At 41.8% G+C, this 13,737-nt stretch overlaps 1 protein-coding gene across 1 annotated transcript in view; it reads right to left on the bottom strand.

Moving 5' to 3' along the window:
- CHRDL1 (chordin like 1) overlaps nt 1–13,737 on the bottom strand; it is a 202,654-nt gene that overhangs the window by 128,187 nt on the left and 60,730 nt on the right. Inside the window, exons 3-4 of the mRNA XM_069747130.1 lie at nt 5,639–5,751; nt 664–757 (exon numbers count right to left, since the gene is read on the bottom strand). Coding sequence (XP_069603231.1) covers nt 664–757; nt 5,639–5,751 — 207 coding nt within the window. The remainder of the gene's footprint in view (nt 1–663; nt 758–5,638; nt 5,752–13,737) is intronic.

Raw genomic sequence — 13,737 nt, 5'->3', positions numbered from 1 at the left:
GCAGGCAAGGGGTAGGCGTTGGTGGCGAAGTGGAGGAAGCCGACACAGTCCTGTGTCACGGCGGTGTCCCTCTATAATAATTATAATTAATATGTTGATATTAATATTGAGTAGAATTAATTTCAGCCTATTGGTTCGATCCTTCATAACAGTCATTGTCTCTCATGTGACCCCTCAAGAAAATTAATTGCCCACCCTTGGTCTATGGGGTAGTTTGCATGTCAGTGTATGAGCCTTTTACAAGCTACTCAGTAATATGCGGGAACAATGGCTATTTCGCACTATGTGGAAAAACCCATTTTGCTCTATGGTAAATGATTCTGCAGAGATTTTTAAAGAAGCAAAGAGATCTACCAGCATCATCTTATTGAGAGCTTTGGGGAAAATATGTGGCTTTAAAAAGTATTTTCAGTTTATTTTTCTACAGGAAAAAATCTGCAAAAATGTCTCCAAACTCTGTTTAGAAATAGTAAATTCTCTGACAAACCACATGTCAAACAAACATTGTGTATTGGCTGCGTTATATGATCGAGGTGCCGTAGTGCCAGGCTTCTTTATGTGTAAAGCCAGCCTAGCAAAAACAATTTCACATCTAACAGAATGAAAGACAAAAATAAATATGCAAACTTAAGTACAGACATATCTGATTTTTATGAAGCTTACCTGGACATCGTGGGCAGCACAATTGTGGAATATAGACCGGATTACTACAGTGAAGACTTGGACATCTCACTCTGCTGCACAAAACATTTCCACCCTGTAACAGAAAACTCCAGATCAATAATAATTGATTTCTGTAACTTTTTACACAGTCATATTTCACTTATGTATTACCTAGAATTTATACCATGTTCAGACTTAAAAGATTGTCCCACAAAGTACATTTTAAAAAATAGATTTTGGAATATTAATAAGTTCCATAATTGGATGATGTAAAAAATGTTCCTGTGCTGATATAATCTTACAAATGTGCCACTGCTGTGTACTGTGTAATGTCTGATTCCTTTTGTGAGGTAAAACATGTTTTTAAACAGGCACGGAGATATTTTACTCCACCGAAAGATTCAGCTGTGATCCCCTGCTGTCCTGTTTGTACACTCTCTTTTGCTTCCTCCCCTGGCCAGGAGCTGTGGTATGATCAGCCCATGTCCCTGTACGGTTAGACACTGACATTACACAGTGCACAGCAGGGGCACATTTATAAGATTATCTCAGCACAGGAAGATTTTTTAATACATCCAATTGTGGAAATTATTATTATTCCAAGATCTATTGATTAAAGTGTACTTTGTTGGTGAGAAAACCCCTTTAAGCTTCTACCCAAATTTGGAGTGAAAATATTATATACAAAAATATACAAAAACCACAAATCCATCAAGAAAAAAAAGATGGTACAAAATTCTCATATCAGGGCGGTTCAGGGAACTGATGTTTCAAGATTATTAGCTGCCAGCTGACTATAAACTGGTTTAAGATAGCTTTATGTTTATGTCACTTACAGGCTCTGACACCCATGTTTAGGGGTCAAACAACATGAAAGGGTCCAATCGAACTGCAATCAAGTGTTTAGGATAACTGGCAATGAGTCTTTCACAACGCTCTGGAGGAATTTTGTCCCACTCATCTGTGCAGAATTGTTGCAATTCAGCCACAATGGAGGGTTTCTGAGCATGAACGACCTTTTTAAGGTCATGCCACAGCATCTTAATCGGACTAAGGTCAGGACTTTGACTAGGCCACTCCAAAGTCTTAATTTTGTTAAGCCATTCAGAGGTGGACTTGCTGGTGTGTTTTAGATCTTTGATCTGCTGCATGGTCACGGCATTATGTCTAGCTATTGAGCACTTTTGATCTACTTTACTTTGCAGGCAGGTCCTATTTAAATTATTTCTTGATTGAGAACAGGTGTGGCAGTAATCAGGCCTGGGTGTGGTTAGGAAATTTGAACTCAGCTTCCCAAAGATGTGATAAACCACAGTTAATTTATGGTTTATGTAGGGGCAATCACTTTTTCACACAGGATCCTGAAGGTTTGGATTTCTTTTTCCCTTAATAATAAAGACCTTCATTTAAAAACTGCATTTTGTGTTTACTTGTGTTTTCTTTGTCTAATATTTAAATTTATTTGGTCATCTGAAACATTTAATTGTGACAAACATGCAAAAGATTGGGAAATCAGGAATGGGACAAACATTTTCACACAACTGTGTATGTCCCAGATGAGAGATTTTCTTTAAGGCATAACGTAAAATAGATGAAAATAACAATTTGACTATTTACACTCTTCAATATTTGGAAATCTAAAATATGTACAATGCCGTCTACTAAATATTTTCGTGCTCTATTTTTATTGTCACCGAAGTTCCCTAGCACAAGCCTCAGATGCTGTATAACACTATATCAGCCACAGATGCCTAACAGTAGGTCAGCTACAGATACCCTATAACATTGTGCCATTTTCAGATGCCCTATAACAGTGTGTCACACACACACACACCCACAATCTTTAGATTGCATTCACACTTTGTTTCTGCGTTGCAGCTATTTGCTGCGATTGTGGTAGAAACTCAACATTTTTGCAGTAATTTTCAAAAAATGCAGGCAAACTATTTTATTGTTGCAATACACGCAAACCAGGCACAATGTGAACACAGCCTTAGAGTTTTTTCCGTGTTATATAGTTTTCTCTCCCAATCTCTATGAGTAGGCTATGAGAAGTAATCCCTGTGTGGCCCATTAAAAAAAAAAAGAAAAAACAGCAACCTTAAACCATAATTGGGTTCCTCGCATCATGTTCTCATACGCTTTATGCAGTTAATAGCCCTCTGTGTCTGTACTGTTACATACCTAGGCTGTTAACTGGTTCATGCAGCTTTTACATGTACACCCGATCCTTACACTATGGCTGGTCCGAACAATGAAAGCAATTGTTACCATCCACCTCTCATGTCTCCCCTTTTTCCTCATAGTCTGTAAGCTTGCGAGCAGGGCCCTCATTCCTCTTGGTATCTATTTTGAACTGTGATTTCTGTTATGCTGTAATGTCTATTTTCTGTACAAGTCCCCTCTATAATTTGCAAAGCGCTGCGGAATATGTTGGCGCCATATAAATAAAATTATTATATTATTATTATAAGTAATGTTCCTTGACTGTCACGGCCACTCCTTCTGCGGCCGTGCCTGCTACCGGGACCACCACCGCTCCCCCCGCTCATACTTACACGCTGCGGCGCGCTCCTCCTGCAGGCGCGCGTTTTCTCCTTCATTCTTCTCTACTCCCTGGTTCTCGTCGGGTGCGCATGCGCACCGCCCACTCCAGCACTTCCTCTTTCTGATCTACAGGCACTCTGTATCTCCTCTCTGTGATCCTGGAGGACCGTGACCTGGAAGTCCTTCAGCACTCCATGTATTTAAGGCGATTCCTTCCTCTGCTCCTTGCCTGTCTGTCATTTGGGCTTCTGTGACTCAGGTCCACCTTTGTCTTTGCACTGCCTTTTCTGAGTCTCCGCTCTGTCCAGCCAGTTCAGCTTCTCGGCCTTTCCCAGGCTTCCTCGTGTCCTCGTCCAGTCCAGCCTTCCCAGTGTCCGCTCCATACTCTGTTAGTCTGGTGTCTCTGTCCTGTCCTGCTTCCTTTGTGTCTTCCCCTTCCTATTGCTCCTTTGGTCTCGCTTGTACTCAGCTCTTACCAAACTGTACTTCATCTTACCCCGCTCTGTCCGTCCTACGCCCAGCTTCTCTATTTTGTACCACCTACTACCTACGCTTCTGCGGCAATAGACTCCCTTGGGTCTGCCCCTAATGCTCCCTTTATAGGGGGTGGTCTACCTGGTCAACTTACCCTAGTGAGGTTCATTGTCGTGGATCTGCGGGTCCACTCCAGGTGTTCCAAAAGATCTCACATTCACTATCCAGATTCACTGTAAAATGGCTTCTGCATTCCATGTCTCTGCTTTTATACAGACTATGATAGTTCCTCCTGATTGACTGTCATACACTATATGATGTGACCACTGCAAGGCAATTCTGGGAAGCCTGCCAGGCAGTACCCGAGGTCATATGAGCCTTCTCTAGCTGATGCAATCTTCTATATTGTGTAAAATCAAATTTTTGGAAATTTGTGCGAGCAAATTGGAATTGTTTACCAGGACTAATAAATGATGAAAAATAATTTTCAATTATCAAATTGAGTCACTCACCTCTAATGGTAATGTAGACTTGGCTTGGAGTGTTTGTAACAAGGACTATCTAATGGAGCCCCTGTGCTGGAACAAAGCCAACTTTCATTCCAGGAGATTATGTAATACTGCCTTAATAATAAAATCTATTCCTCTAAAGCAAAGGTCCCCAACCTTTATGACCTTGAGAGAGGGTCGCAAGCCACATTCAGCTCTGTGAGAAGAGCATGAGCCTCAGCCTCAGTCAGCTCCTGCCCTACTCTCAGTAGTGACGCCCAGAGTCCCCTATTACCGCTATAATGACAGCCAAAGCTTTTCCACTGAAATCACACCAAAGGAAGTGTACCAAGCTCTAGAGTTTTCTATCTTACCCCCATTTAAATCTGCTCTTCTGAACAGGGCTACACTCAAACATCACCATCTCTAGATCTACTCTTAAAGGGATCACAACTGATTTTTTTGTGAGGTAAAGCATTTGCCTGACTATTTTTAAAAAAATGTTTTACCTCAAAGAAAAAAATATTTGTGATCCCCTGCTGTAATGTGTGTATTCTCTCTTTTGCTTCCTCCCCTGCTCAGGAGCTGTGGTATGATCAGACCATATTCCTGAATGGTCAGACACAACCATTACTCATACACAGCAGGGGCACTTTTATAAGATTATCTTGGCACAGGAACATTACACAACCAATTATGGAACTTACTAGTATTCCAAGATCTATTGATTAAAATGTACTTTGTTCCCGGGAAAACCCCTTTAATAGCTGTTTGCTACACCTGATGCTAATGCACCAAACTGACTGGTAGACAGCCGTGAGTTACACATAATGGGCCCGCGAGCAACATATGGCTCCCAAGCTACAGGTTGGGGACCCCTGTTCTAAAGAGAACCTATCACTTAGCATAGATATGTAGTTATGGAGTATGGTGTAAATGTGACTGTTCTCTTGAATATGGTGTTTTTTCTTTTTTATCTCCCCTCTCCATTCCTTATATTTGGCACTCTCCACCCTGTTTACAAATCTAACCTTTTAGAAGTGGGCGTGAATCAGAACTCTTTCCCATGGGAGTCTCCTTTAGGATCATGCCTATTTGGCTACCGAGACTAGATTTATATACAGGGAAGAGGGGGCCATATCTCAGGAATGGAGAGGCCCGGGAACAAAAGAGAAACAACATTGAGAACAGCAGCACAATTACAACAGGTAAAAAAATATATTAATGGCAATTTAACATGATGCTTATGAGACATGGCGATCATCACAAGTTTCCAACTATATTTAAATAAAACCTGGAATGTTATACAAGATCTTATACTAGTAAATTACTTTTGTGGCAACACATCATGTGGCATATTGGAGAAGGGACACATCATGTGGCATATTGGAGAAGGTCCACATTGGCAGTCATAAACTATAACAGTCATCAAAACATTAACACAATATATCATTTTGACATATTACCTCTCGGCACAAACAGTTAACACAATATACAAGTCCGTATGGTTCCAGGTAAGGATGCCATCTCTCGCCAATTCGATACTTTCTGTCTTGGAAGACGCAGTATGTCTCTGAATCTACAGGGGTGACAGAGACGGTATTCAGTTACTTCCTCCAGCTACAGGGCACAAAAGTGGTTAAGAGATGGTTTTGCTATAGTCGGGATTCTCATGATTGTGACTGTTCACTATATAAAGAAATGCATAGAAAGCTCGTGAAATATTTATGTGGCTTTTCTGGTTTGTATTTTTTGGCTTCACAATCAGTTTATAATGTTCTTGGTCTCTGGAGCCCGAACAAGTCTAAAGGGAACACTGTAGGCATTAGTGACTACTGGGAATACTCCGTAAACCGGACCACAGAAGAACGGACCATTAGATCCAAACATTGGAGGTAAACCCAAAGCTGTCAGCACCTCTGACTGTGAAGTCTACCAAGCAGCCAAACACTTCAGCTGAAAGAAAACCTTTCACAAATTGGCAGCTTATTCCGAGTCTAATGCCAAGAAAAGAGAGAAAGCAGCTGAGAAGCATATACCTACACATGATACAGCTTAGGCTGAAGAATGATATGTTAGTATGCAAACATGAAAGAGAAACGTTACAAGAAGAATAAATATAAGATGCGTGACCACTTAGGCTTGTGAACCTCGATGTCCTCTGGTGGATCTACAATATCCCTGGTATGTAGAAGGTTAAAGTCTAGCTCTTCTCTAGTGAGTACTAAAATTCAACCTCCAATATATCATCAGGATAGGCTGCAATGCAAATCCATATATAATTCTTACATATGCGCCATTTTGATGGAGGGGCTAGATTTACAGACCCTTTTTTTTACCATATTGATTGATATTTATAATAGTAATATTTGTAAATTACAAAACAATATTCCAGAGTTCAGCCGGAAAGCTTGGCGTGAAGTAAAGGTGGAGAAATGTTTTTGTGTATTTGTGATTATTCATTAGGAGAGGAAAAAGCAGCAGTTGTTCCAATGTACTTGTATGGTTAGTAGTAACAAGGGAAAGTGACCCTATAAATGTTCGAAAGAAAAAACACATCTATAAGAAAAATATGCTACCAATAAAATGTATGCAATAAAGTATTCAATAATAATAAATCAAGCCATTAAAAAAATCATACATACTATTTGCAAAATATTTTCTCGTGTCATTAAAAGGGTTTTCTACAAGGGCAATATTTTTTCCAAAGCACAGTATGTGCATGACTATTGTTAATATACAGTACAAGCGCAACATAAAAATTTCTTTCTTGTACATTTGAGTCTTGTTAATTTCCTTCTGCCTCTTTCTGCATCTGTAAGAATGGTGGACTGTACAGTCGCATTCCTGCCCCAGAAATCATCAATTGTCTTATGTAAATGATGTCATGCATTTTATGCATACATTGTGTCACGTGAAGTGTGAACTGCGTATTACAATTTTAGGTGTATATGTTGGTATGGTAATGTGTAATGCATAAGCAATGTTTAGTGTATAAGTATAGAGGTAAACATAGGTTAGAACAAAAAGTAGTGATTATAGGGTGAGATAAGCTTTAGTAAAGGTACCTTCACACTGAGCGACTTTAGAACGATAACGATAGCGATCCGTGACGTTGCAGCGTCGCTGAATAGCGATATCGTTGTGTTTGACACGCAGCAGCGATCAGGATCCTGCTGTGACATCGTTGGTCGGAGCTAGAAGGCCAGAACTTTATTTCGTCGCTGGATCACCCGCTGACATCGCTGAATCGGCGTATGTGACGCCGATTCAGCGATGTCTTCACTTGTAACCAGGGTAAACATCGGGTTACTAAGCGCAGGGCCGCGCTTAGTAACCCGATATTTACCCTGGTTACCTAAAAAAAAACACTACATACTTACATTCCGGTGTCTGTCGCGTCCCTCGCAGTAAGCTTCCCGCACTGACTGAGCGCCGGCCGTAAAGCACAGCGGTGACGTCACCGCTGTGCTGTGCTTTACGGCCGGCCGGCGCTCACAGTCAGTGCGGGAAGCTGACTGCGAGGGACGCAACAGACACCGGAATGTAAGTATGTAGTGTTTTTTTTTTTTAGGTAACCAGGGTAAATATCGGATTACTAAGCGCGGCCCTGCGCTTAGTAACCCGATGTTTACCCTGGTTACCCGGGGACCTCGGCATCGTTGGTCGCTGGAGAGCTGTCTGTGTGACAGCTCTCCAGCGACCACACAGCGACGCTACAGCGATCGGCATCGTTGTCTATATCGCTGCAGCGTCGCTTAATGTGACGGTACCTTAAGACTTATAGGTGTAATCTGCTTAATGTATCATGTGGGGATAAATATTGTTAGTATAATGAGTATAGGGTGCAGAAAGAAATATAGGGAATGCAAAGTATAAATATACTATGTTTAATGTATGTTTGTGAAAGTATACCTGTCAGCTACAGATATAGGGACAGACATAGTTAAAGTTTGGGACTAGCTCATAGTGGGAGGGACAAGCCCCAGTAAAGGGGACCTGCTTCCTAATTGCAGATCAGATAGGGAAGTACAGTAGCCAAAGTCAAATTCAAGTTGCAGTGGTTGAGCATCTTTTGCTCATGGCAGTGGGAGGCGTTACTGAAATCCCTTGTGGACAATCCTGCAACATTCATAGATCAAGGCTTGGTACAGGTACTAAAAAGAGAGCCTTATCTCCTGGAGTACAAGGTACTATGAAGACTAGAGTGCTTTATCTACTAGCGTACAAGGGATGATAGACTTGGATATGCGTGATGGGTAGGTAATGGATCGCGGGTGCAATGCGGGACTGGATGGGAAATCCCCGGGACTGACAGGAACAGTCGATATAGGGATATTCCAGGAGGAACGGATAGTAAAGCTGAAGACCTACAGTACTAAGGAATTAAGAAGTGTTGTGCCCAATACTGCATGTTACAATCTGATGAACTTGAACAGTCCAGTAAATATTTGCTTGTTGAAACGAGCTGAGTGTCCCGTGAGTAATGTGTGGCGGCTCCTGAAGATGGAGGCCTGGAGAAGGCGGAGGTCTGCGGACTACAAGTGAGTGTGCTCCCCCCCACACCTGGTAGAACATTGGGACTGAGACACTATTTTTTCATGCTTACCCCTGCATGCATAGCTGATCATAGAGTAACATAATCATTCTGTTAAGGCAAATAGGATGTCATGAGAGGGTCTGAGGGATGTATTATTAGACAATGTCACAGGTACATCTGTTTTTTATTAATCAGACAGGGTCATTAGGTGCAAATGCAGCTGAAATATTCAGCATAGCATAACTGGGCTGGGCAACAACATGTCAGATGCTTTATTAGACAGGGTCATTAGATACATCTGAGCATGCCCTACTAACAGCACTTAGACTAATGGTAATAGATGGTAGAGAGAGCCTGGGGGGTGATGATTAGGGGGTAATAACTGCAAATAAATGCAGATTCAAAATAAAGTTCTATAGACACACTTGATTTATTCTTCACATACAGAAAACTGAGACCACATTACCATTTTTTTAAAATCCTTTAGGGCTTCTATAATGGAAGATGAGATCATAGTATTAATACATAAGAGCTGCAGTCACTGCCACATCCAGAGATTCATGATCAAGTCAGAGATATTTTGGAATGAGATACTCAAAGCTATAAAAATAAGGTCAAGTAAATGATAAATAACCAAAAGACCCATTTATTATTATTTATTATTCAAGAGGGTATTTTAAAAATATTAGTTGCATTCTTGGATTTACCTTATACTTGGCTATCTAACAAATCTATAATGCACCACAGGACATCTGCTTGGAAATCGTCCATTTCAAGTCAACTCTACATGAAAGCTATTGCAGCCTTCACCAGCAAACAAACACTGATTGATTTCAGCATGAACGTCTTTTTATAATTTATGTGAGATTTTAAAACCATGCATGACTAGTCTAAACTTTGGTTTAGAATTTTGGTACCGTCATTTTTTATCTGAATAAAAGTACGGTATATCTAACGAGAGATAGCTCTATGGAATACAGACAAAGAACGATAAAGAACAAAAAGAGCAAGAGAATCCCATATGTAAGGGACGTTGCTATACATAAAAAAGGAGGAAACTAGGTTTTATATAAACACCTAATAATATCCCAAATAAATGGCCATGAAGGGCAATATATAGATACACCAAAGAAACTATGGGGGTCAAAGACGAAGCATTTCAAGCGAAACGCGCGTCGGGTGTGGTGGGTCTCCAGGAGCGCTCAGAATTGGTAACTATACCTTGCTGTACTTATTAGTTATTTTCCTCATTAGTGGTTGTATATCATTATAAATAGGTACATGACTAACTGCATATGGACATGTGGCACCCCTAGAGGTATTTGCCACAAATATAGTTACTGACACTGAATACAAATACTAAAATAGCAAGACTGCACTACCTCCTCCGGCCAGAAGGGGGAGCTCCAGAGACTCCCCTTGATCCATTCTGGTCTGAGGGAAGAACTGGCAGTTGGGCAGTTGGGCTAAGGAGTTGAAAGTGAGAGGTCATACAGCTGAATTTCTAACAGCCCTATGACGGTTTCCAGGCCCAAATCACCGGCCTGAGGAGAAGAGGGATAGAGAAAAAGGACATTGTGAGAACCGGGTAGCATTAATCACTACCCAGAACAGGCGCAAAGACGGATACCGGATCCGTGGCTGTATTCATTACATATAATACAGCAACCGGAAAAACGTGAGGTGATATCAGCTTCACTAGGGTCGGACGCAGCAACAGACACAGAGTTCAGCGGTACTCCCGGAGGGGGTAAGCCGATAAAAGGACTCGGGTTGCCCGTCGAACCAGGACCCGGAGGGGACAGATTGGGCCGGCAGCCAGTTCACATACAGCAGCAGGGCCACACAGATATTGCGTACAATAAGAGGCGAAGACCCCGGCAGGGTCAAAGTAACTCAGAGTTCCCATACAGACTCCGGTGTCAGGACTGGTTGTAAATCCTTTTTTGTTAAAGTAAACTGGTTAAACGTTTCAGTGCCTCAGTCTTTCATTTGGACAATAGCCATCTATCCAGGATTGGGATCATCACCGCTGGGAGAACCTGCTGCTGATCAAGGGATTCAAGCTTGAGGAGGCTAATTTGCATATTCCAGGTGCCTTCTGGGAAAGCGAAGAGTCTCCCTAAGCTAGAAGATCGTTGGGTACAGCCGGGACCAGCTGCTTGGAAAGAATCATCAAACCAGGGATTCAAGCTTGAGGAGGCTAATTTGCATATTCCAGGTGCCTTCTGGGAAAGCGAAGAGTCTCCCTAAGCTAGAAGATCGTTGGGTACAGCCGGGACCAGCTGCTTGGAAAGAATCATCAAACCAGGGATTCAAGCTTGAGGAGGCTAATTTGCATATTCCAGGTGCCTTCTGGGAAAGCGAAGAGTCTCCCTAAGCTAGAAGATCGTTGGGTACAGCCGGGACCAGCTGCTTGGAAAGAATCATCAAACCAGGGATTCAAGCTTGAGGAGGCTAATTTGCATATTCCAGGTGCCTTCTGGGAAAGCGAAGAGTCTCCCTAAGCTAGAAGATCGTTGGGTACAGCCGGGAGCAGCTGCTTGGAAAGAATCACCAAACCGCGCGCCGTAAGGAGCGCAAATTTTTGCCTGTAGGACATTATTGCAAGAGAGCTTGGCTGAGTAGATTACACAAGAAGGAAAACACACAGCAAGTCAGCAGGATCTAGGAGCAACATGGCAGATGTGACAACCTACATGGTGAGCTGCAGCATGTGCTACATGTTCACAGATCGACCAGAAGAAGAATTAAATTTCACCTGTCAGAAGTGTAGACTAGTGGCCCTTTTAGAACAAAAGGTGCGGGGTCTGGAAGAAAGAATAGCAACCTTGAAACTCATCAAAGAGAATGAAGACTTTCTAGACAGAACAGAAGCATCTCTACTGGTCACAGAAGGTGAAAAAAGTGTCAGAGAACCTCCAAAAGCAGATGAGTGGAAGCATGTGACCAAAAGAAGCAAGAAGACCATGGAGAAATCACCAACCACACAACTGAAGAACCGATATCAAATCTTTGTAGAGGATGAAGATGGCACACCTAAGGATGAAGCAATACCAGCAAGCAAAAAAGAAAAGGGCACACAGCAACAAGTGACAGCAAAAAGTACAGCCAAGAAGCAACGAAGAGTGGTGGTGGTGGGAGACTCACTACTGAGAGGCACAGAAGCAGCCATCTGCAGACCGGACATAACTGCAAGAGAAGTATGCTGCCTTCCAGGTGCGATGATCAAGGATGTGACCGATAGGATACCAAAGCTCTTCAACTCCAAGGACGTCCACCCATTTCTTCTGATACATGTTGGCACCAATGACACGGCAAGGAAGGACCTACCGACAATCTGCAAAGACTTTGAAGAGTTGGGGAAGAAAGTAAAGGAACAGGATGCACAGGTAGTTTTTTCTTCTATCCTTCCAGTAGACGGGCATGGCACCAGGAGATGGAACAGGATCCTTGATGCAAACAACTGGCTAAGACGATGGTGCAGACAACAAGGATTCGGATTTCTGGACCACGGTGTGAATTACTTGTACGATGGACTCCTCGCCAGAGACGGACTACACCTCAACAAACCTGGGAAACACACATTCGCCAGAAGACTCGCTACACTCATCAGGAGGGCGTTAAACTAGAAGAAGAGGGGACGGTAAGAAAAACATTAGACTTGAACAAAGAAGATCCAGGAAAACATACTCAGAAGGGAGGTAAGAACATTTCTAAAACAATCCACAGCGAGGAGATTGGAACAAAACAAAATCCTCTAAACTGCATGCTTGCAAACGCCAGAAGCCTGACAAACAAGATGGAAGAACTAGAAGCAGAAATATCTACAGGTAACTTTGACATAGTGGGAATAACCGAGACATGGTTAGATGAAAGCTATGACTGGGCAGTTAACTTACAGGGTTACAGTCTGTTTAGAAAGGATCGTAAAAATCGGAGAGGAGGAGGGGTTTGTCTCTATGTAAAGTCTTGTCTAAAGTCCACTTTAAGGGAGGATATTAGCGAAGGAAATGAGGACGTCGAGTCCATATGGGTCGAAATTCATGGAGGGAAAAATGGTAACAAAATTCTCATTGGGGTCTGTTACAAACCCCCAAATATAACAGAAACCATGGAAAGTCTACTTCTAAAGCAGATAGATGAAGCTGCAACCCATAATGAGGTCCTGGTTATGGGGGACTTTAACTACCCGGATATTAACTGGGAAACAGAAACCTGTGAAACCCATAAAGGCAACAGGTTTCTGCTAATAACCAAGAAAAATTATCTTTCACAATTGGTGCAGAATCCAACCAGAGGAGCAGCACTTTTAGACCTAATACTATCTAATAGACCTGACAGAATAACAAATCTGCAGGTGGTCGGGCATCTAGGATATAGCGACCACAATATTGTACAGTTTCACCTGTCTTTCACTAGGGGGACTTGTCAGGGAGTCACAAAAACACTGAACTTTAGGAAGGCAAAGTTTGACCAGCTTAGAGATGCCCTTAATCTGGTAGACTGGGACAATATCCTCAGAACTAATAATACAGATAATAAATGGGAAATGTTTAAGAACATCCTAAATAGGCAGTGTAAGCGGTTTATACCTTGTGGGAATAAAAGGACTAGAAATAGGAAAAACCCAATGTGGCTAAACAAAGAAGTAAGACAGGCAATTAACAGTAAAAAGAAAGCATTTGCACTGCTAAAGCAGGATGGCACCATTGAAGCTCTAAAAAACTATAGGGAGAAAAATACTTTATCTAAAAAACTAATTAAAGCTGCCAAAAAGGAAACAGAGAAGCACATTGCTAAGGAGAGTAAAACTAATCCCAAACTGTTCTTCAACTATATCAATAGTAAAAGAATAAAAACTGAAAATGTAGGCCCCTTAAAAAATAGTGAGGAAAGAATGGTTGTAGATGACGAGGAAAAAGCTAACATATTAAACACCTTCTTCTCCACGGTATTCACGGTGGAAAATGAAATGCTAGGTGAAATCCCAAGAAACAATGAAAACCCTATATTAAGGGTCAC

Source organism: Ranitomeya imitator, chromosome 2 (genome assembly GCF_032444005.1).
Source record: "Ranitomeya imitator isolate aRanImi1 chromosome 2, aRanImi1.pri, whole genome shotgun sequence".
Classification (NCBI taxonomy): Eukaryota; Metazoa; Chordata; class Amphibia; order Anura; family Dendrobatidae; genus Ranitomeya; species Ranitomeya imitator.
The sequence above is the reverse complement of the archived record's forward strand: the minus strand, read 5'-3'. Positions and strand labels throughout refer to the sequence as shown.